At 34.2% G+C, this 25436-nt stretch overlaps 1 protein-coding gene across 5 annotated transcripts in view; it reads left to right on the forward strand.

Moving 5' to 3' along the window:
- The window catches only part of WDR17 (WD repeat domain 17), a 116524-nt gene that overhangs the window by 50207 nt on the left and 40881 nt on the right, over positions 1-25436 (forward strand). For all 5 annotated transcript variants that reach the window (XM_039468608.2, XM_039468609.2, XM_039468610.2 and 2 more), the window contains 8 exons: positions 1123-1353; positions 6338-6589; positions 10217-10339; positions 12724-12908; positions 15669-15837; positions 18107-18198; positions 21589-21671; positions 23666-23752. In XM_039468608.2, the coding sequence (XP_039324542.1) occupies positions 1123-1353; positions 6338-6589; positions 10217-10339; positions 12724-12908; positions 15669-15837; positions 18107-18198; positions 21589-21671; positions 23666-23752 (1222 nt within the window). The remainder of the gene's footprint in view (positions 1-1122; positions 1354-6337; positions 6590-10216; positions 10340-12723; positions 12909-15668; positions 15838-18106; positions 18199-21588; positions 21672-23665; positions 23753-25436) is intronic.

Raw genomic sequence — 25436 nt, forward strand, 5'->3', positions numbered from 1 at the left:
ATTCATTTAGCATTGGAGCACATAGTCTGTTGACACAAACTGAACTTACTATCAATCAGTGAATTTCAACTCTGTGTCTTTGTTCACATCATTTTCTTTTCCTGGAAAATACTGCTCATTCCATGTATTTAAACTCTACCCCTCCTTCTAGATATAATTCAAATCCAATTTCAAGGACGGTAGCACAGTGGTTTCTAAACCTTTCTGTATATCAAAATTATTTGAGGAAGCTTGTTAAAAATAAATTTTTTGGCTCAAACTCCACATGATCTGATATGTTATACTTCATTTCTTGATTTTGATGCAGCCAACTAGTATATCAGTGTTGGAAGATGCACAATCTCTCATAAATTTCTCCTAACGCTTATTTTATATATGATTTATTTGATCACAATAGCAGGTTAATTAACAATTAACTTTTATATTCCATCTTATAGACTAAAAGGTACCTTTACATAAATGATTGTATTTCCTTTTCTTTCATGTAAAATAAATGGACAGCTATTTTTAATTGTTATCTCCTTTTAATAGATGAGGAAACAGAAATTTGGAGAAATAAAATGACTTGTTTATTTGAGGCAAGGCTTAGATTTGAATCTAAATTCCTGATAAAACATAGATTATAAAATAAAGTACATTGTTTTTAAATCCTTATAGTAGCATTTATCTTTTTATTCACTAATCCCTATATCTCTAACACATATTTAAATGTCTTTTAAGCAGGAATTTTACCCCACACTACCCCGTGTACCTAGAATGCCTATAGGTCCTACCCACAAATACACAATAAGCATTTATTGCTTTAATCTTTACTATATAGGCTTAAAATAAAAAAGTATACAAATGTATTTGACTCTATGAAGCATATGATCATGTAAGTAGTATTTAACCTAATTAGATATATTTTCTTTCATCATGGACTCTCCATACATATGTTCCCTGCAGTCTTTGGGATTTCTTTGTAAACCTAATTCCCAAATAAGGAAGTAATATATCTTAAAAATAATAAATATGCTCTTGTATTTTGATTTGTTTTAGAAATGTTAACAGTATAAATAATATTTAATGGTATAATCTTGTGCCATGTCTCTTTATTATGTGTCTATATTTAATTTATTCCAGGGATCCCTGCTTCTCTGAACTGGAGCTGGAATGCAGATGATGTGGTGGCATTTGTTTCCCACAGAGGCCCGCTGTTCATTTGGACCATCTCAGGACCAGACAGTGGAGTGACTGTACACAAAGAAGCTCATAGCTTCTTGTCTGACATCTGTATATTCAGATGGCATACACACAAAAAGGGGAAAGTTGCGTTTGGTCATATTGATGGAAGTCTGTCGATTTTTCAGCCAGGTGAGAATTTAATTAGTACAGTATCTTTAAAAAGTACGTTTTTCTTATATATAATTTTGTACTTACTTGCTCTTTCCAGTGACCAGTCCCCATTGTAAATAAAGCCAAAAGTGATGAAATTTTACTTTTGATATTATTATTATTGTGAAAATGTCATCCAGTATTGTACTGAGTCTAAATATTCATTTGAAGTAAGATGTATATATATTATAATACATTCAACATAGCTCTGCAGATTTTACTTGGAATTAACCTAAATCAGTCATTTATCCCATATTTGTATTTTAAAGTCAATTCTTTATTTCTGTACATTTACTAAAAAACAGCCTGAATGAAGAAGGACATAGAGCAAGAGTGTATGATGGTTTATTAATACTAATCCTAAATGTTATCCCACCTGCTTTTAAAAATACCATTCTAATGCCATGGCTCCTTGGCAAAGGCTTTGAAACTGGCATAAAAGAAAAGTGATAACCCTTCGAGCCCCTATTAGTTAATTAATTTGGCTGAATGAAAGGGTCTGAGAAATTAGATTATGTTCACTTACAAAAGTCTGATTAAAAATTAAAAATTACCTGAATTGCTTGCTTTCCCCTCAAAAATAAGTATTTTTAACATTTGGGAAACATGCTTTTAGCTATCGGGTATCTCTGTTGATATATGTGACTTCTGGCTGGCTAGATGGATGAATGAAGTGCTTTCTCAGGAACAGGATAACTACTTTCACAAAACAAATTGAATTTAATTTATCTGAAATTAATAGAAAAAAGATACTGAAATCGAACACATGACATTGTGAAAATTTACACAGATCTTTCTTCAGGAAGTAATGTTTCTAAAGTTAAAAAGGATTGTGTAAAAACATGAATACATTGAGGCCATTATATTCTAAATACATTTTAAACAGGATCTATTATTTACTTTTAAAGAAAGAAGAAAATAAATGTTCATATACTTCTTCTCCAGCCTCTCTCTCAGTTCTTTGTACATGTCCTCTGTTGTTCTGTCTGGTTGTACCAGGTTAACATGGGGGCAGCCTCATCGGTTTGTCGAAGGTTAGCATGAGGAAGGATCAATGACTGGTGCTTCTTCTGGATTTGTTGTACCAAGCACCTGCACTCCTAGTTCATCTGCTCTATCCTCTGCATTGGAAGCAGATTCTGTTTTATAGTTGGTCATTAAGGCTCGTAGTTAAGCAATGGAATTCATAGCTTTCTTTGTTTTGATTTGGTGAATACCACTTCTTTCTCTGTAACCTTTATCTCCGGCCGTCTTCCTTAGTTTCTGGAATGTAATCTATAATAAATATGTATGCTGTGTGGTTCCTGCTCTTACCTCTCTGGATTATGTAACCAGATCTCATTAGTGATGTTCCTCCACATCTTCCCTGGCCTGCACTCAGAGATTTCATCAGGATTCTGACACTTTTCAAGCTAGATCTAAAGAAGATATGAGGAGTGTGTTTTTATTTTACTCTAAACTGCACTCTAGATATTTGTATATTTTATGATTTGCCTTTTTTACCCTCTCCTTTATCGCTGACCAAGGTTGTCTTTTTTCTTGATTTATTATTATTAGGTGTCTTTGAAAGTTTCAAGCCATAGGACATTGAGACGTTGTATTATGTATCTAAAATATAAAACATTGAGACAGTGTATGCTTATTTTGACATAGAACCAAACAGGAAAAAAAAGGTTTCCTTTGTTTTCTCTATCTTAGATTTAGAGGATGGAATGATTAATATTTGAACAGTCTGAGCTATGTGGCTTCCAGTAGAGACCATTGTTTTTCAATAACCCAATCTTCCAGTTGTTAAACCAAGTAACTGGGGCATCTATACACAAGTTAGCAAGTGTTATTTTTCTGTTCAACCCATATATTGGTTTATTAGAGCTGATGTAAGAAAAGTATCACAAACAAGATAGCTTAGAACATAAATTTTATTATCTCACAATTCTTGAGGACAGAAGTATAAAATAAGGTGTAAAGAGGGCCACGTTCCCCCTGAAGGCACTAAGGAAGGGACTTTTCCAGGCCTCTCTCCTGGCTTCCTGTCCTTGGCTTGTGGCAATATAACTGCAGTCTTCACATGGCACATGGCTTCCCTGCTGTGTGCTGCATGTCTCTGTGACAAAATTTTCCCTTTTTATAAAGACGTAGTCATATTGGATTAGGCTGTACCCTAAGGACCTCGTCTTAACTTGGTCATCTGCAACAGCCCTAATTCCAAATAAGATTACATTTGCAGATAACTAGGGGTGAGGAATTTAATGCCTTTTTTGAGGGAGCACAGTTCAACCCATAACAACCCAATATAGACTTGATAACCCCATTTATTCTGTAGGATTTATTTAGCAATTAATATGCACAAACATTATGAAAGGTACAATCCTGCTGGGTATTTCCCTTTTGTATATACATTAACTAATGGATCATGAAGGAAACACTACCTTTTAATTCTAACATTACATTCTGGATTGTGAGTTGGAAACTGTCAGCATTAGTACCAGTATAGCTAGGCTTCTTACTATTGATGAGTTGTTAACCTTATCTACTTAATGACTTACTGGCACCACAGTTAGTTCCATCCCGATGTTACAACATAGGATTTCTATTCTCCAGGTTCTTGCAGGAAACTGAGCTCACGATCTCTGTTGTCTAGTCCTTCTCGGAAGAAGAAATAAACGTTCATGGACAATTGGGCACAATAATGTAGTTCGTCATTTTAAGTCAGTAATTTTTAAACTGAGCTCTGTATGTTTGTATACTTAAGTGTGGGTACTGAGGGTATGAGGGCTTCATCAATGAGCCAGCTGAGCTTTAAGCTATCTTCTTTTCAGCCTGAAAAGCACCATGTTATCCGGTATTATTTACTGGATTTTCTTGTAAATATTATTGTATGAACAGAGGACTCCAGGGCAAAACAGTAGAAAACTGCTTTAGTTATCTCAAATTGTATTCCTAGGCCAAGTTCATCAGAGAACCTTTTTAAAAATCTTTATTATAAGCATGTTTAAATTGAACTGATTTTGGTGTTACTCCATAACCTTAATAAAAATATGCCTTGTTTTATTGTAGGAATGTTGTTGATGACACTGTCTTTATATAACTGTTACTTAGTGGAAAAAACAGACTCAGTTTCTGCTACTCTACTCTCATAGCACACTTACGACACTAGATGTTTGAGAGGTTTTCTCCGTACATTAAGCAAACGGCCACCTCTACAGCCGACTCTCGCTGGGCGTCCTCCAGTTCAATCCCGACACTACCTACCTGGAGACAGAGTCAGATCATACGCATTGAGGGATCTGTCCCCATGACTGTCCCCTCTTCTGATGCCAGTTGTTGGCCTTTGCCTGTGCTTCTGAATGGCTGGCTATAATCAAGGTTCCCATGGGTGGCCCCCTCATTGGATTTGAATGGTTTGCTCCTGTGGCTCACAGAACTCAGGAAAACATTTTCTTACCTTATTATAAAGGATATTACAAAGGATACAAATGAAAAGATGAATAGGGCAAGGCATATAGGAAAAGACATGGGGCTTCCATGCTGTCTTCAATCATGCTGCCCCCCAGGAGCCTCCATATGCTCAGCTCTCTGGAAACTCCCAAATTCTTGTTTCTTTAGGGTTTTCATAGATGCTTTATTACATAGGCATATTGATTAAAATGTTGGCCCTTGCCAATCAGCCTAACCTTCAGTCCCTCTTCCCTCTCTGGACATTGGGGAATGAGGCTGAAGGTCCCAACTCTCTCATCAAGCCTTGGTCTTTCCCGTGACCAGTCATGTTAGGAAGCCACCGAGTGGCCACCAGCTTCCTAGTCTACTCACTATCACACAAAATGACGCTGCAGAGAGTCCAAGGATTTGAGGAGTTGTAATACCAGGAAATAGAGGTGAAAACCAAACATATATTTCACAATATTATAGTCTCCCTTTTAAAAGCACACAGGATACATTTATTTCTGGTCTCAATTCTGTAATTTTAAATCATTTTAAATGACATGGGATTGCAGCAAAAGTTGTGTTATCTTTCAATTGTGCTTTTTAAAAAAGACACACTTCCTTTATGATACTTAGGACTAATTGGTACTTTCTGGTAAGGCTATAGTCTCTCTAACTAGCTGCTGCGCTGCCTCTCTTGAGAATGAGGAGTTACCCAGTGGAGTTCCAACGTAGCATCTCAGCAGAATGATTTTTTTTTTCCCTATTTCCACTTGTGCACATAAATTACAAAGAACAAGAAGTTTGTTTGATGATCCTTTGCTTCATTTAATTAGACTTGTTTTAACTCCATATCTTTCTGGCTTCCCTATTTGTACTGGTAGATGGCAAATGATAAGATGAATGAGAAAGCAATAACAGTAAATAGTAATGTGCTGTTTATAATGTATACCACTATTCTAAACATTTTAATCAAATTCATTTAATCGTTTTTAAAACTCAGTGAGGTAAGCATTATTATAGTCTCCATTATTTAAAAAAAAAAAATCACAAAACGGAGGCCCAGGGAGATAAAGTATCTTGTCTGAGACAGCAAAGCTACTAAGAAGTAGAAGTAGGATTGGACCCAGGCAGTCAGCCAGCTCTAACATTTATCCTTTTAAATCACTGTATGATATTTTTTATTTCAATAAGCATTTTCTATATTCTGTGCTGCTGTGACCCAGTGAAATTTGTAATTGTTGACAAGACCTGAGTATATTATTCATCTGCATATTTTCTTATCGCTTTCCAGTAACAAATGGGAGAAACATTCAAGGCACTGGAAATTGTCAAAGCAGAGCATCGCATCTGACTTTCATCATTAGGACAAATTATTCTACATTCACTTGTCAGTTATACCTTCTGCATAGAAATGCCACATCTATATTTTCAATACCCTCAGAGATAGATATTGTACAAGGAAAAAGTTAACATGTTCAAAATTATTGATCTTTTTTTTGCAAGATTTTTGGAAATAATTCTCTCTATATTTTAATAGGTAATAAAAATCAGAAGCATGTTTTGAGACCTGAATCCCTTGAAGGGACAGATGAAGAGGATCCAGTTATGGCTTTGGAATGGGACCCACTATCTACTGATTATCTTCTAGTAGTTAATTTGCATTATGGAATTCGCCTGGTAGATTCCGAATCACTTTCTTGCATAACAACATTTCATCTTCCCAGTGCTGCAGCTTCTGTACAGTGCTTAGCCTGGGTTCCCAGTGCTCCTGGGATGTTTGTAACTGGAGGTAAGCTAATCTCCTTCCCCTAGGGTTTTAAATATGTGTATACATCCTTTCACTGAATTTAGGAAATTGTCCTTTATAGGTTGAGTTTGTGTAAAATGTATTAATAGCTCAATTATTATCATTTATTATAGTAAATGACTAGTGCACTTTTATTTTTATTGTATGTCATTAATGATAAAGAAAATGAAATGAAAATTAAGGCCCACTCTTCCAGGTTTCTGGGAATATCTTGGAATATAGTATATATGTACACACATGTGAGCGTGTCTGTGTGTGTGTAAAAGACAAAGACAGTTCAGTTTCAAGCATAGTAGGATGACATTGAAGGTACTGACCAGGAAAACAATTAGCTGATGGGAGCTTTATTAGCTTCACTGTCTTAGTCTATTTTGTGTTGCTGTAACAGAATACCACAGAATATTCTGCTATAACAGAATGCTACAAGCTGAGTAATCTATAAACATTATAGTTTATAGCAATCTAAACTATAAACTAGTTTAGATTAGTTTAAGGCATATATAAGGAGGCTGGGATCCCCAAGAGCATGGCACAGGCATCTAAAGAGGAACTTTGTGCTGCTGAAACCAAGAGAAGCCAAGAGCATGAAAGCAAAAGGGGACCTAGCTCGCTATTGTAACAAAGCCACACTCAAAATAAATAACCCATTCCAGGCCATGCACGGTGGCTCACACCTGTAATGCCAGCACTTTGGGAGGCCGAGGCAGGCAAATCACCTGAGGTTGGGAGTTCAAGACCAGCCTGACCAACATGGAGAAACCCTGTCTCTACTAAAAATACAAAATTAGCTGGGCATGGTGGCGGGCATCTGTAATCTCAGCTACTTCTGAGGCTGAGACAGGAGAATTGCTTGAACCCAGGAGGCGAAGGTTGCGGTGAGCTGAGATCACGCCATTGATTCCAGCCTGGGTAACGAGCAAAACTGTTAACAACAACAACAACAACAACAACAAAACACTCCTACACTGTCTATATTAATGCATTCATAAGAGTAGAGTCCGAATGACCTGATTGTCTCTGATTAGATGCCATCTTCTAACTATGTTATATTGGGAATTATGTTTCTAATATGTGAATTTTGTGGGAGGCATTCAAACTATAGCACTCACTGTCCATGAGCTAAAAGGATACCCCTTCATGGTTTCCTACTCATGAGTGAATTAGTAAAGATAAGTAGTGATAGGTGATAGGAAGATGAGGGAATTGAGGACTAGTAACTAGAAATTAAATGACTCTCTACTTTTACCATTTAATTGTGTTCAGAGAAAGAGACCACTGAAGAGACAGAATATTTTCAGCTACCATATAAATACTTCCCATATTTGCTTAGTGTAAAATAATAGACAAAGTTTCTTTATCCTCTCAAAATTTTAAAATCTTTACTTCTTTAATACATAACACTGACGCCACTCCATGGATTGAATCAACTGCTGTGAATGATAAATGTTAGGGGAAAAAAAAAATCCACAAAATTTTCCACAAAATTTCCAGAAGCAAAACTTGACTTTGCAGTGTGACAAGTACTACGTTGAATCCATGTAAATAATGTGATGTGTAGGCATTGTTTTACTTATAATAAGTGATATGGCTCGACTGTATCTCCACCCAAAATCTCATCTTGAATTGTAATTGCCACAATCCCCACTGTCAATGGTGGACTCAGGTGGAGCTAATTGGATCATGGGGGCCACAGTTTCCCCCATGCTGTTCTCGTGATAATGAGTGAGTCTCACGAGATCTGATGGTTTTGTAAGTGTCTGGCATTTCTCCTGCTTGCACTCACTCCATTCCACTACCCTGTGAAGAAGGTGCCTGCTTCTCCTTTGCCTTCCACCATGATTGTAAATTTCCTGAGGCCTCCCCAGACATGCAGAACTGAGAGCCAGTTAAACCTCTTTTCTTTATAAATTACCCAGTCACAGGTATTTATTTCTAGCAGTGTGAGAACAGATTAATACAACAAGTAATTTGGAAATGATTTAAAGTATAATATATGCAAATATTATGCCACTTTATGTAAGAGACTTGAGCATTGATGGATTTTTTTATCCATGGAAGATACTAGAACCAATCTCCCACAAATAACAAGGGGCAACTGTACATGAAAGTAGATAGAATCTTAATTTGTATATCTTAATTGCCTTTAAATTTTCAGGATGTAATTAGTAATAGGCATGAATTTTTTTTTTTTGAGACAGTATCTTGCTCTGTCACGCAGTCTGCAGTGAACTGATGCAATCTTGGCTCACTGCAACCTCCACCTTCCAGGTTCAAGTGATTCTCCTGCTTCAGCCTCCCAAGTAGCTGAGATTTCAGACACATGCCATCACACGTGGCTAATTTTTCTATTTTTAGTAGAGACAAGAGTTTTACCATGTTGGCCGGGCTGGTCTCATACCCTAACCTCAAATGGTCCACCCGCCTCAGCCTCCTAAAGTGCTGGGATTACAGACGTAAGCCATCATGCGCAGCCCAATAGGCATGGAACTTTTTAATGTCTGTTATTACCATTACTGCAATATCCTTCACATATAAAATTCACCATTTTTAAAGCATGCAGTTCAGTGGTTTCTAGTATATTCACAAAGCTGTACAGTTATTACCACTGTAAAATTAAAAATCATGTCATTATTCCTCAAGCAAACCCTGTTCTCACCAGCAGTTACTCTTCATTACTCCCTCCCCACAGTCCATGATACACACATGTGCAAACATCAGCTGCTAATTACTTTTTATCTCTGTGGACTTGCCTTTTCTGGACATTTCATATAAATGGAAACATTCAATCTGTGGCCTTTTGTTTCTGGCTTCTTTCATTTAACATAAAGTTTTCAAGGTTCAACCTTGTAGCATGTATCAGTACTTCATTCCTTTTTATGGCTGAATAATATGTCATTATATGGATATGGCAGGTTTTGTTTATCCATTCATCTGTTGATAGACATATATATTGTTTCCACCATTTTACTGTTATAGATAATGCTGCTATGAACGTGTATGTGCAAGTTTTGGTGTGGACTTTTGCTTATAATTCTGTTGAGTGTATGTCAAGGAGTGGAATTGCTGAGTCATATGGTAATTCTATGTTTAATCATTTGGGGAACTGCCAGACTATTCTCCAAAACAGGAATTAAGGTGGGAATTTTGGAAGAAAGGAGACTATCTAATTGGCCTTCAGGTATATTTGACAGTCCTTAATGACTGAAAGTGGACAGTGGAACAGTTTATAAACATTTCAAAGCTGGAAGGATTGATTATTTAAAGTTAGAGATGGCTTGCCATTTCCTAGAACAAGCATGTGTCAATAGGGTCCTTTTTTTTTGCTGTTGAGTTATTACAATGGTCTTCATAGGAGGAAGGTGCCAAGACAGGCAGTTTCTAGCCCTATAAAAGGTTTTGGAGAAAAAAAAAATAGTTAAACATGCCAAAAATTTAACGGTTAAATAGTATTTCAGCTGTTTGGTTGTATTACTGTATGGTATTGTTATTCAAAGGATGTCAATAATTAGTTCTAAAAATATTTCCAGTTGAAGTTTTATTACTTTATGTCTAGACATTTTAGTTCCATACAAAATTTGTTATAATACGCTTTGTCCCTAATCTGACTAGATTCTCAAGTGGGTGTTTTACGCATTTGGAATGTTTCAAGAACAACACCTATTGATAATCTGAAATTAAAGAAAACAGGATTTCACTGCTTACATGTGCTTAATTCTCCTCCAAGAAAAAAATGTAAGTAAAAATATGATCAAAATTTTAATTTTTAAAAAATATTGTATTTTCTATCAAATAAAATGATATAGTATTATATCCAATACTACATGCTACTGAAAAGCAATTTTTAAAAATAGGCTTTGATAATACATGTGCAGAAGGAACCATCAGAGCTGCATAAGATCTACTATTACTAAAATGAAAATATGTAGAGCCAAGTTACATTTGTATAAGGCTATTAAATAAGAATATTTAGATAATTTCAGATTATCTACATGAAAAAGATGAATCAATGATATTGATGAAAATAAGTTAGAAATATTAAGAGTATAGAATTAAAGAGAATTATCTGAACTGGGAGAATTTATGTTTTACACATGGCTCATTTAAAATCTGTACAGTTTATAAGAAACTTAAAACCTAAATATACAAATTATAGGATCTAGAATATATATTACATGTTTGAATACCAGTCATCACTGAATTAGTTGTAGTATTACAGATCTTCTGTGTCTTCTTTGTTTCTGTGTATATTTTCTGCATCATTCATTACCTCTGTAATTAAGAAAAAAATACACTTAATTCATGAAAGGAAAAGATCTGGAAATTTGGGGAAGGTTTAGAATTAGAATTTTTCCCAAATATAAGGGGAAGGAAATAGACTTCCAGTAACATCCATCATGGTTACTCTGCATGTTTGGTACTGTTCCCATTTTGTATAATGTATCGTAAAAAACATGGGGTAGGGAATTCAGTGAAAAATCTAGAGCGATTGTTTCCTTCTTACTCATTGCTGACCACCTTTATAATATACTAAGTAATCAATGGCTATTCAAAGTAAGTTATTTTGGTGTCTAATTGGTAGGCAATAGCAAGTGGTAGAAAACTTCTGTATTTGAACCTATATCCCTTCTACAAAATTGTGATGTCCCTAATCAGTCTAGAGCCTGGAAACCAGAACGTCTAGAAATATTAGAACTGGAGAAGTAACATGCTGGCTGCTGGCTTATTGTTTAGGTGTCCTGCAATTTTTTTGTCATTATTAATTACTTTATTTGTTCAGAGGCTTTGAACTGCCATGCCATGGAATATCTGTATTTTTCTTCTTATTACAAAAGTAGCCTGTGTTCGTTAGACAAAATCAGAAAATATAAAGAATAACATACCAGTCTTGTCATTTTTGAGCAGTGCCTTTCATATTACCTCTTGTTTGATGTCTAGGATTTTCCCTCAGTTTTTTAACATAACAGAAAGTATGGAAGAAGAACGGTTGTGAAAATGAAATTTTTAAAAAGTAAACACACTCACTGAATTCCGAAGGCGTGATTTACAAATAGATTGGTGCATAAAAGTTTTCTAATCCACATATAATGTCAATTAATTGAAGTGTTAGAAAAACCAATGATGGATTATATTAATTTTAAACAAAAGATCAACAAAATTTCAATGAACCAAATTCATTGCTACCAAATGCCTCTTTTGTTATTTGTAGTTCATTCTAGTTTGGACTTTCTGTAATTCTCAGATTCTGAGAAATGAGTAGTATCCATAATAAATAAGAAAAATTATATTTTAATTTAAAAAATACTGAGAAATATTTTCCATATTCCAGTGTATAATTAATAGTAGATTGGTCTCATAATTTACTGTAGTATCATTATTTTGAATTATGTTTGCAAGAAAATATTTGCATTCACATTTTAAAGAAAAGCTTTTTGAGAGAAGACAAAATACGGGATAAATAATATATAAAAATAAACGTGGTGACATTTATGTAATTGAAAGTAGGTGAAATCAAAGTTTTAGAACAGTAAAAAAACAAAAACAAACAAACAAAAAACACCTAGGAAGAAGAAAGAAAATTGAGATGCCAATGCAGATCAGACAGTGTTGTGATTCTTAATTTATGCTAAATTAAAATGAATTATGCATAATCTCAAAGTAATTATTTTCATTGCCTTGAAAATTATTGGCAGAGAGTTATTTGTTTTAAAAGAAAAAAAATATATGCCTTTATGTTTGTGTGTGTGGAAGAATGGAATAAGCTATTACATCAGTATTTTGAAGGAAGTTTATCATTTAGAAATAATCATGCTGTGCTTAAATTCATTGGATGATAAGAAACCACACATTTACAACAGATTGTGATTCCTCAACACACTAATTTTCATCTATTTATTCCATCTGTACTTTAAAATAATATCCAACTTTGTGCTTATATTACCATATTTTTTGGCAATGCCAAAGAAATGCTCATGTGGTAGAAAATATGATCATTGCCTAAAGGGTTTACTGGTACTGATTCTGTTTTTTTTTTTTTTTTTTTAATTAAGAATCTTTCTGAATTAAGCTTTGTGGTTTTATTCCAATGGAAATGTTTATTTTTTTTCCTTGTATTTTAGTTTCAGTTCAATCTCCAGCCAAAAATCATTATACGTCCTCAACAAGTGAAGCAGTTCCACCCCCAACTTTGACACACAATCAAGCATTTTCTCTTCCTCCTGGTCATGCAGTGTGTTGTTTCTTGGATGGTGGAGTTGGACTTTATGATATGGGAGCTAAGAAGTGGGACTTTCTTAGAGACTTGGTATGTATGCAGTCATTCCTTTATTACACATAACACTTTTTTGTATAAACACATAATCTTTACTTTTACCTGTGTCTTAATATTATTGGAAATTATTTTTGTGAGTAATAATATATTATAAATTTATTGTGTCTGGTTTAAACATTTTAGAAAATGCATAGAATGATGATAAAAACTATTAAAAATAGCTTTTAACCACTGTATTTTTAAAATCTTAATGTCTACTTACAGTTTATGTACAATGGAAAATTACATAACTGTAGTGTATTTTGGAAGGTTGAGAATAGAATATCCTTTCAAGAGAAGGGACATGTTGATCTCTGCCAGTTATTCAAAGCTTTATCATTTTCATTTGTTAATTGATTGAGGTTGGATTATGTTTTCTAAGATTTGTTTCTATTGTTGAATCATTATGATATTTATTTGATTCTATGAATTCTGTTTTTATGATAATTAAGCCCCTATTTCAGATAAAATACAATCTCCTTGAGATCCCACATTTTTGTCTGGTTTTGTTCTGTGATGTATACCCACTGCCTAATATAGCATCTGCCACATAGCAAGACTATTAAATTTTGTTGAATGAATGAACAAAGACATGTAATAATATGTATTGTGTTGTAATTAGTATTTGTCAAAAACCATCCTCTTTAATTTTCTCTACTTTAGAGTTTCTAAAAATGCCCCTGTCTTTTTCCACTGGTTTGAATTAGACTAATCTAGACATATAAGAAACTTTTAAATGCTAATTATTTTCCTTTGATCGTAGCAAAAGAATCTAGAGCTATAATTGTCCTTGAAAAAGAAGGGAGAGAAAGAATCAGTAACATTTTATCTTTTCAAGACTGCTCATTTAATTTTGTCCTGAAATGAAAAATTGATTTATAGCAAAAATATTTTAAAAACAATCTGTAGCTTAGTCATTTTTATATTTTCCTTTTGTAGATATTCATTAGAGGATGATTTAATTTTCTTTTCACTTTAACTTTCTTTTTATATAAACTCTTTCCTAGTGTGGTAAATTTTTTCTATACTTCAGGTTATCATTTATTTTCAAACAAATTTATGAAAGGGAAGGGAGAAAAATGTAAGAATACATTTAAATCTATAAAAAGTTATAAAGTAGAAGTCATACAATCTAAATTCAGTAAATGTTAAACTTCATATTAAAGTATGTTTTACTTAAAATTTGTTACTTTATAATTCTAACAAATGCTGAATACTAAATACTAAAAGCTACTTGATTGTAAATTATTTCAGTTGAATTTCTCACTTTAAAATGTCTGCCAGTCAGAAGGAAACAGTCATTTTTTCCTTACAGTTTCTATGATTTTAATACAGACCCAAATTTGAAATTTCTAAAAATATTACTAGAAGAAACAACTCTGAATTGCTATATGTATAAAGCATCTCCAAGATTTCAGATTACATAGAATAAGAAAAATCTTAATATTTTTAAAAATCTTATATAATTAAAAAGTCTTAATAAACATTCTAAAAAGTATACTTTCATATGAATGTTTGCTTCGTTAAAATTAAGAAAAATGCCACAAAATTTTCCTTTTCATCACCACCTTCCTCTCGGTAAGAAAAAAAACACAGAAAGTTTATAATTTCATTCTTGCTATGTGAATTTTTAGGTTTCAAAAAATAAAATTTGAAGGCACAGCAGTGAAATAACATTTAAAACTGCATGTAAGTTCCTGCCTTGATTATGTCCTAACACTGGAAATGACCATCTGGAACAGCTCCAGCCAGGTGAACCAGTGCCTCTAACAACATTTTTCCTTCTTGCTAAAGGAGAAACTTTATAGCACTTTTGCAGTTTTCTAAGCGTTGTGATTTCTGTTATTCATGGAAGTACCCAGAGTTTTAAGGACTTCCTTCTCCACCCTTATTCTATTAGCTGAGGACTAGAAAACTCTGTCTTTGAACTTCACATATGTCTCTAGATCCCAGATGTTCATTTCCTTAGCTTAAAGTGGAAATTCCAATTCCCATTCCTCAGTATTTTGAATGGTTGTATTTCTGGCTATTTAGGTTGGACTCTTAATGGGTTTTCCCAAAGGTTCACAGTAGTTAAGCCCTACTTTATGGGTATATGTTTAGATGTATCTGCATATGCCACTTTATAGTCTTGTGGGTGTTTGGGATCCAGATCATTGTGTAATGGGAACAAGTATTCAGGTTCCAAAGAATAAACTTGCAAGAAAATTTTGGAACAAGGCTCACTAAAAAGTGAGGTCATTCCTGATTCTTCTGTTTCTGCCAAAATTATGAGGTGCATTTGGAGTATGTCATTAGTATAAAAAAAGAATATTTGCATTAAATGACTTTTAGTTTTAGTTTCATCTTGGTCTTCTATTATACTCCCAGATGACATATGGTAACATATTAAGAGCTAATTGCTTTATGGATTTCTAGCATAGTATTCTGTATGTTTAATAAAAATAGAAAGTATCTTTTGCACTGAATTGAAATTGAAAAATGAGACCTCTGAACATCTTTGAGTTTAGTTGCTGATTTGAGGAACCATGGTTGACTAAAATCTAGGTCTGTACAAAATAATACAATAATGGCACAGAGAACATTCAATCACTGGAGTAATTCCAATTTTCTGGTTTTTACCTACCTATGTATTTTTGCATTAATATTTGGAAAGCCATAGTACATTTTTCAATTTGAGTATACATTGTGGTTCATCTATTAGTAATGTAAATTTTTCTCAATAATTATGACTTTTTTATGCCACATTGCTAGGGACATGTGGAAACTATCTTTGACTGCAAATTCAAACCTGATGATCCTAATCTTTTAGCAACAGCTTCATTTGATGGCACGATAAAAGTGTGGGATATAAACACCTTAACAGCAGTGTACACATCCCCGGGTAATGAAGGTGTTATTTATTCCCTTTCATGGGCTCCAGGTAAGAGATATTTTATTGAAATTGGGAATGCAATTAAATGGCTTTTTAAAGTTTTATTTTTAATTTGAGTTACTTTCTTCCTCTTGATGTCCTCTTGTTCTAAAACCTGAATGTACAGCAAATTAGTATGAACATGTTTGTCAATTCTCTTTTTGTGAAGTTTAAGAATAGTCTCTCTGCAGAGGCACTTTGATTTCTGGTTTCCTCTGTATAACAAGTCATATAGAAAAAAACACAGTAAACCAGGATTATCTTTACCCATCTAATATCAGTTGTATTTTTTTAGCTATGCCTTTAACAGTATAATACAATTTACATGATAGAAGTTTTCTGGAAATTTTTAATGTAAATCATATTTATGATTATATATCAAGTAGCAGTTTACTTGTAACTGTATAGTTCTATATTAATTCCAGCTTTGAAATATTGAAGAATGTTTATGCTAAAATAAGATCTTATCTTTGATCTTGGATGCCACGTTATACCTTGCTGTACATATAAAAGAGAGATATCCTATGAAACCTCTGACATTTTCTCCCAAAACATTATTTCCCTATAACACATAATTTTGCACACCTAAATGAATTTTTTATTTTATAAAGTACATGTAATGGTTTACTTATTTGGCCTAATAGTAATATATTAATTCAGTAACCACTGAATTGGTAATGAGGATATAGCTCATCGTTATTTTAAAAATTATTTCTTTCTACACAGAGATTTTTAATTTTGAATATATGAGCCCCCAAGGCTTTTAGGCTTTTATATTTTGTCAGAGAGTATGAAAATCTCTTGGAATTTTATCAATAATTTTTAGTGTATGTGTGTGTGTGAGATATATATATATATATATATATATATATATATATATATATATATCTGTCACAGAGTATCATAGTACTCAGATTTTCAAAGAGTTTCATGATAGAAAAAAGGTTAAGGACCACTGTTTTTTGTATTCTTCATATCCTACAATGAGGAGAAAAAGGTTTTACTTACAACTCTTAATGACAGTGTTTGTCCTTTAAGCAGAACATACCTGAGCCTTTCTCTTGATTATTGCAGTATGCACCCCCACAGGAGGTTACCTTGACTAGCAATAGAGGAATTGGACCAGCCAGTGCGGTCACCTTGCACTAGAGCAATACTCTTCATCCTACAAAAATATTTATCTGAAACATAAAGCATAAATAAAAATTGTGACTATAAAAACTATATAAAAACACAGGTCTAATCTGACTTATAGCACGTGTTCACTCTCTACATTGAGAATTTGCATCAAGAAAGTAAAAATGTTAGAAAATGGAAATTCTGTCATTTTCTGTTATGTGAGTACTTGTGAATCATGATTTTGAGGTAAGTGGGGATGATACTTAAAATGAGGGTTGACAAGGATGGAAATATAGTAAGATATAGATGATTACATAATTTCCTCTGTATCTTAGCATAGACATCAAATGAAAAGAAAAAAAAAGGTGCAAATAATTTGGAAACATATCCCCAATAATTTAAGAACCCCGAAAGGGGAGCAGAATAAAAATGTTAGAAATATGATGAGAACATTTTTTAGTGTGTATAATAATTTATCAGAAAGTAGTTTCTTCGTATTTTTCTTCCTAGATGGCAGATGACAGCTGCTCTTTTCTTCTGATGCAGAAAACTTCTGCTTTCACTGTCTTGCAAAGGGCACTTACTTAACTCCTTGACCATCTACTCACTTAGCAGTAGTTTTATTTTCACAGACATTTTTTATTTCCTAAATCCAGAAAGCATTTATTATGTTTTTTATAGAGAAACTATATTTTTCATGTGATCTGTTTACAGAAATACTTTCATAACCATTAAAATACTGCTAGATAATCATGGCAATGTGAATACTGACTGAACATATAATAATATTGAGGAATTATTGTTAATCTTCATGATAATTTGGTCTTAATCTATAAAAGAATCCCTGTCTTTTAGACATGCATACTGAAGTATTTATGGTTGAAATAATATGACTTCAGAGATTTGCTCCAAAGAAATTCAGCAGATGCTATAGGCAAAACAAGATTGACTATATTTTGATAATTATTGAAGCCAGATAATGGATACATTAATTTTATTATTTTATCTATATTTTTGTACATTTAATAATTTCCATTACAAAAAAATTAAAGAACTGGTTTACAAATCTCAATTCTTACATTTTCACAAATTATATTTTTGAAAAGAATTACCTATGTGGCAAACATTTAGTATAATGTCTAACAAATTGTTCCCTAAGGTGGTTTAAATTGTATTGCTGGGGGAACTTCCCGAAATGGTGCTTTTATTTGGAATGTTCAAAAAGGCAAAATTATACAACGATTTAATGAGGTAAGATGTATTTATTTCTACTGAATAATATAAATATTTTGTAAATATTTTTATTTCTTAATATAATAAAAGTTAACAATCAGGTGGTATGTGTGTTCTGTCAATTAGAAGAAAATCCTAGAGGATATTCACATACTAAAATGAATTCTGAAAACTGTAGCTGAGTTACCTAAAGTTGCGTTAGAGAGTCAAAGGAATTTTTGAATTATCCTCCACAAAATCTATGCAAATACTAAATAATAGGAAGAAGAGTAAACTTAGAGAAAGTCCCAAATTATAGTCCTGATTCTGTTATTAATTAGCTTTTGGTATAAGGACAATCATTTTATTGGCCTGAACCTGTTTCTTCATCTAAAAAGTGATGAAGGTGGTTGATATAGTTTCTTAGATTTTCTTCCAGTTTTCAAATTCTGTTATTCCATGAAAGCCTTAAAACCTGCTCTCTTACATATTTTTTTTTTTTTTTTTTTTTTTTTTTTTGAGACAGAGTCTCGCTCTTGTTACCCAGGCTGGAGTGCAATGGCGCGATCTCAGCTCACCGCAACCTCCGCCTCCTGGCTCAGGCAATTCTCCTGCCTCAGCCTCCTGAGTAGCTGGGATTATAGGCATGCACCACCATGCCCAGCTAATTTTTTGTATTTTTAGTAGAGACGGGGTTTCACCGTGTTGACCAGGTTGGTCTCGATCTCTCGACCTCGTGATCCACCCGCCTCGGCCTCCCAAAGTGCTGGGATCACAGGCTTGAGCCACCGCGCCCGGCCACTCTCTTATATTTTTAGTGTCACAGATTTTATTTCTCCTTTGGCTTGGAGTTATATTGTCATCCTATATTTTACTGAGTTCCATTAATATTTGAAAAATATGTATGATCTGATTACAAAATATTAGGTATGAATTGGCGGAAGTGATCCAAGATTGTCACTGTCTTGAGATTTCATTTATTTTAGATGATTACTCTTGTTATTAAATATATAATTTCCTAGAAAATTTCTGATATGTTTTTGGTTTTAAAAACATTTACACAAAACAATATTATCCCTTTTAAGATGCTCCTTAGTAGTCTTGCTCTACCACTACTTACAGTAGTGTAGCAAATGCAGGGTTTTAGGAAAACTTTACAAACTACTGTAAGCAATTTTGCACTCAAAAAAAGGAAACTTTGGCTGGGTGCAGTGGCTCATGCTTATAATCCCAGCACTTTGGGAGGCCTAGGCAAGCGGATCACAAGGTCAGAAGTTCGAGACCAGCCTGGCCAATATAGTGAAACCCTGTCTCCAATAAAAGTACAAAAATTAGCCAGGCATGGTGGCACATGTCCATAGTCTCAGCTACTAGGGAGGCAGGAGAATTGCTTGAACCTGGGAGACGGAGGCTGTGGTGAGCAGAGATCATGCCACTGCACTTCAGCCTGGGCAACAGAGTGAGACTCCATCTAAAAAAAAAGAAGAAAAAAAGGAACTTTGACAAGGAATTATAAAAGCTACTTCCTTCCCTTTCTCTATATACAACACGATACCCTTTCAATTTAGCAATGTCTCAACCTGCCTTCCCTTCCATCACCAAAACAACAATTTATCCCGTAATAAATAGTGGATTATAAGAAGTGATAGCCTAAAAATGAAACATCTGGCCTAGATTCATAAATTGTATGTCTTTACTTATTAGATCTGTTGATTTCCTCTTATGGCATCTTGGCAGCTTGGAATCTCACATATCTGCCCACTAGCACTTAAACACTTCCAGTCTGATTCTAGAAACCCAGCATTTTAGTATCAAGGACATGTCTTATTTCTTTATGTCTTTCCCAACATTTACTAGCATAGTTAAGACCACTATCAGAATTGCTGAAATCCTTTGACATAATTAAGGGAAAAATTAACAATGCGAGCCTTAGTTAACTAAGCCACATGTGTTCCACAAAAAGAAGTACAGGATAGTAGAGAGCCATAAATGCAATTTTCATGGGGATAAATGAAGCTGACAGAAAGCCTCTACCCCATAAACAGAATGAAGCAACTAATCCCATTTTTAAATCTGCCTGCATAAGCCTACCCTCTTTGATCTCCAAACAGGTAAAACCAGCAAACCGGAAATTTAAGAAATTAAAACTGTATTTGCACAGCAACTTTAAGATGTAAGATAAAAGTCACTGTAGTTTCCCCTTAATGGAAGCCACAGTTTAAGTACTATATAAAGTAGAAATGTTTTTACTTAAAATTTAGAAATGTGTTGATTACAATTTTTATTTGCCTATCACACAGTTGATGAATGACTCTCATGTGTAATAGATTACTTGCAGTTTTAAAAATAATTATAACTCCAGCTACAATTATACACCCTGGCCCTTTCTCACTCCTAGAAAGCAGAGGATGAAACAAATATAAAGTGATTTATTATAGGGATAACATTAACTCTATTCTGATTTTTTAATAAAAATAAAACTTTGAAACTTGGAGAAACAACCAATAATATCTGCTTCCAACATTTCTTATACTGTGGTTGAAGTAGCACTGTGTTTGGAAGCAGATAGATAACTTTTCATCACCATACTTGTATTAACGGGAGAAGGCATTAAGCAGTACTGAGAACAGCTCGGCCGTCTAGACCCCCACGCAGGTGGCACTGAGGGAATTAAGAAGCAGACATCCAGATAGAACAGGGAAGTGGGACCATCCAGGGGCCAACAGCCTTCTGAGCTGACAGCCTCAGGGGCCAACAGCATTCCAGGCCCAGAGCCTGGAACAGACTCTGACCCAAGTATTTATTCTCTCTGAACAGGTGATTATTATTAACAGGCGTTCTGTGTTTTCTCCTAGACCAAAGATAAACTAGGCAAACAGCTGATGCCTCCTTACCACTGATCAAGCACAAACTAGGAAGTATTCTCCACGAGGGAGCCACGGGGGCAGGGTCACATATCCCATGCTTAAAGAATTGTTTTTAACTGGTGTATGATATACATATATTATTTTGCTACTTTAGAACGTCTTGAGCAGTTTTCTGCTTGGTGCAGGGGGAGGGGGGTGCTGGCTCAGTTTTCCTTGCCACTGTTCTTAGCAAACAGTATAATTTATCATACACTCAGCATTTCTCAGAAAAGCAAAATTTAATTCTACAGATAACTTAAGGATATTTTGACTCTTTACCTGGTATCCAACAGAAAGAAATGGAGCCACCTGATTTACGTCTTAAAACAATGGATTAATATCTTAAAATACTTTTAAATTGTGACAGCTTTAGACATTCTGAAAGCATATTAACAGTAATGTCTCTGTTAGTATCATCGAAAGCACGTTCCTAATAGAAAAGTAATAATTAGAAGAAGTAAATAAATAAGAGAAAAAAGGGGTGAATTATTTCTTATTGATAGGTATTTTACATTTTTTGAAGCATGGAACAAATGGAATATTCTGCATTGCCTGGAGTCATAAAGATTCTAAAAGAATAGCAACCTGCAGCAATGATGGTTTCTGGTAAGTCCTATGTATGGTATGTGATATGAAATTACACTGTTTGTAAAGCACACGTTTGATCATTCCAATTGTGTATCAATGAGATTACATTTGTACAGCTCTACCAACTATCAGCATTGTTTTTAAGCCCATATAGGCACATACTACATTGCTGTGGTGTTTCATTAATAAATAACAAGGCAAGGGTATTTGAATTTTTTTTAATGAGCCATTCGTTGCTCTCTAAATGAAAATACTACTTGAATTATTAGGAAAAAACTCTTTCTTTACCTCAAAGAAACTTTAAGGACTTTTTACAAAGTCTTAATAATTATCATCACATTGTTTGGGGAGTAGTATTTCCGTTTTACAGGTGACTTAACAGATGTAAAGTGCTGTAGAAACTTGTTTATAGTTTTGTAGATGCTATTATTCATAAAGGGATAAAAAGCCTTTGCAAAGAGACATAAGGTCACACATGTGGGAAATGCCTTTTGTTAGGAAATAACTTCACTGACTCTATATTTTAGAAGTATGTGCTTTCTTGATTCTTTTAAGTCCCAGAAATAAGTAAGGTTCCAAGTAAAAATATGTAAGGAAAAAATGCCTTGGTTTAAAAAACTTCAGATGCTCCCCCTCTGTAGCTATGGGTATGGTCATCTTTGATAGGTGGATGGGTGGTACAGACACTGACAGTTCTTGAGAATACAGAAGTTGTTAGGTTTTGCTAAACCCACTCCAGTCTTCTCATCCTCACTTTTTAATTTCAGTAGAAAAGATAGTAGTTATGGAAAGCAAAGCTCCTTACCAAGAAGTTAAAATGTTCAGAAACAACAATATTAGTGATTTTTTTCCTTGAAAGGAACTATGTGCTAATTGGTAGATACCAAAATACGAAAGTGCCTGAGAGCTTGTTTTTTTTTTTTTTTTTTTTTTTTTTGATACAAAATTTGTTTTACCATGTATTTCAGGACATTATTTATTTGACAAATACCACATTCAGTGACTAAACATCTGTAAGCACAAGTCACTACCACTGCCTATTAACCTCAAAAGTTTTGGTGGGCCTAATAACATTTAAGGTGGTCTTTTCCAAACACTTCTAAAACTTCATAGTATGTTAATTAGTACACACTTTTTTTAATTGAATCAATAGCTTTTGCATTGTGGTAGTAATAGAGTATGATAATAGAGCTTTTACTTTTGCAATTGAATTATATAGAATCCTTTTCTGATGGCAGGGGGTGGGGGATCATCTCTGAATTTTAGTTATATTACTGAGAATGTACAGTGAAAAGTTATAATTTAATGTCTTAGCCTTGGTGTAATGGCACATAATACCAACTTTATAAATAGTTGTTTTAAACACTATAAATTTTAAATTACCTCATTTTGAATTTAAAATCTAATGTATATATCACTGTTTTAAAATGCATTGGACTGTATTTTCCTCAACTAAAAAATTCCGTAAGAAAATAGGGTTTTTTTTTTTGTTGTTTTTCCATTGCTCAGGCTGGAGTGAAGTGGGGCAATCTCAGCTCACTGCAACCTCCACCTCCTGGGTTCAGTGATTCTCCTGCCTCAGCCTCCTGAGTAGCTGGGACCACAGGTGTGCACCACCATGCCTGTCTACTTTTTTTGTATTTTTTGGAAGAGATGAGGTTTCACCATGTTGGCCAAGCTAGTCTTGAACTCCTGACCTCAAGTGATCCACCTTCCCTGGCTTCCCAAAGTGCTGGATTATAGGCATGAGCCACTGTGCCTGGCCAAGAAAATAGTGTTTAAATCAAAATTTACCACCTTCTATTAATTATAGGTTACCATAATTAATATTATGTGATGCAAATATACTCGTAATCCGTAATATTTATACAATACGTTCAAATGTTCCTTGTGCTTTATAGACAAGATCTCGGTCCTGGAATATTTCTACTTAAAATTTATAATTCTGACTTTATTTCCTTTAGTAATGCATTTAGAATGTTGTTGTATTAACATATTATAACTAATTCTAGTATCATTCGAACAATTGATGGTAAAGTGCTACACAAATATAAGCATCCAGCTGCCGTGTTTGGTTGTGACTGGAGCCAAAACAATAAGTAAGTATTTTATTCTAAAATAAATAATAACTATATTTTAGAAATTTTAAATGACCATAAAGTTTATTGCTATTTCCATAGGTGATATTTATCACTCTATTTATACAATATCTTTTTGTCTAGCAATTGAGAAGTAGCCTTGTAATTGCTCATTTATTTTAGTTATTTTTATTTCAGTTATTTTTATTCCATGAAGTTTTTACATGATTTACAAATACTGATTTCCTATTCTCAAAAAAAACGTTCTAATAGGAAAAATACATAATGCTAACTAATGAATAATGGAAATGAGTCTGTCACATGTAAGGCTTCCATCACAGAAATGTGGCCCTTCCTTTAATCTCATGTAGGAATCTGTGCAATGGTAGTGTTCCGCGACGGACTTTGCATTGTCTGCCATCTGATGCCAAGGCCTCTGGTGCTGGGTCATTTCCCAGGATATGGAACTTAAGTGCCTGGTTTTGAAAGGTGTATCTTGTTTAACAGCCAAGTGTTTATCGTGTAAAAATCAGCTTAGATTCAAAATTAAGTCCAAGTCAAATCACTAAAATTAGACCTTTTACTCATTGCATTTCCTAGAATATTGTGTTTCAAGCCTCTTTTAATGGCATATAAAATATATCTAAAAATTCAAACTTAATTTAAGAGATTGTCAAAAACAGTGTGAATTATGTTACTTTATAATAAATGTGGGAAATATAGATTAAGGTACTGAAACCTAATTCTACCTGTGTTCTAGTCAAATCACATGTTTTACAAAATGATGGACCTGTATTTCCTTCAGTTAGTGTAGAAGAATGTGTAATACGCTGTTTTTTGTTTTCGTGTTTGAGACAGAGTTTCACTCTTGTTGCCCAGGCTGGAGTGCGATGACGCAATCTCAGCTCACCAGAACTTCCACCTCCTGGGTTCAAGCGATTCTCCTGCCTCAGCTTCCTGAGTAGCTGGGATTACAGGCATACACCAACATGCCCGGCTAATTTTGTATTTTTAGTAGAGACAGGTTTTCTCCATGTTGGTCAGGCTGGTCTCAAACTCCAGACCTCAGGTAATCTGCCTGCTTCGGCCTCCCAAAGTACAGGGATTGCAAGCGTGAGCCACCGCACCCGGCCTTACACACTGTTAAGGTTATATGCAAAATAAGCTCACTATCAGCTTATCCCCAGTATTTCCTATCTCAGTGGCCAATATTGCTAACAAGGAAAACTCCTAAAGTTAGAATGCTTAGCCTTTTCTTTCATACCTTTTTTCTGTCTCAGTTTTCATTTTCAATCAGCCACTAAGTCCTGTCATTTTCTCCCTCTAAATATTCTTCTTGGCTGAGTGTGGTGGCTCACGCCTCTAATTCTAGCACTTGGGAGGCTGAGGCTAGAGGGTCACTTAAGCTCAGGAGTTTCAACACCAGGCTGGGCAACATAGTGAGACTTCATCTCTTTAAAAAAAAAAAAAATGAAAAAATTAGTCAGACTAGTGGGGCACACTTGTAGTCACAACTCCTCAGGAGGCTAAGGTGGGAGGATGTCTTGAGCCCAGGAGGTCGAGGCTGCAGTAAACTATGATTGTGCCACTGCATTGCAGCCTGGGTAATAAAGCCAGACCCTGTTTCAAATTTTAAAAAAGCAAAAGAAAAAAATTATAAATACTCTTTTTTTCTAACCATCGACCTCCCACTAAACCTGCAGAA

This window comes from Saimiri boliviensis, chromosome 3 (assembly GCF_048565385.1).
Source record: "Saimiri boliviensis isolate mSaiBol1 chromosome 3, mSaiBol1.pri, whole genome shotgun sequence".
Classification (NCBI taxonomy): Eukaryota; Metazoa; Chordata; class Mammalia; order Primates; family Cebidae; genus Saimiri; species Saimiri boliviensis.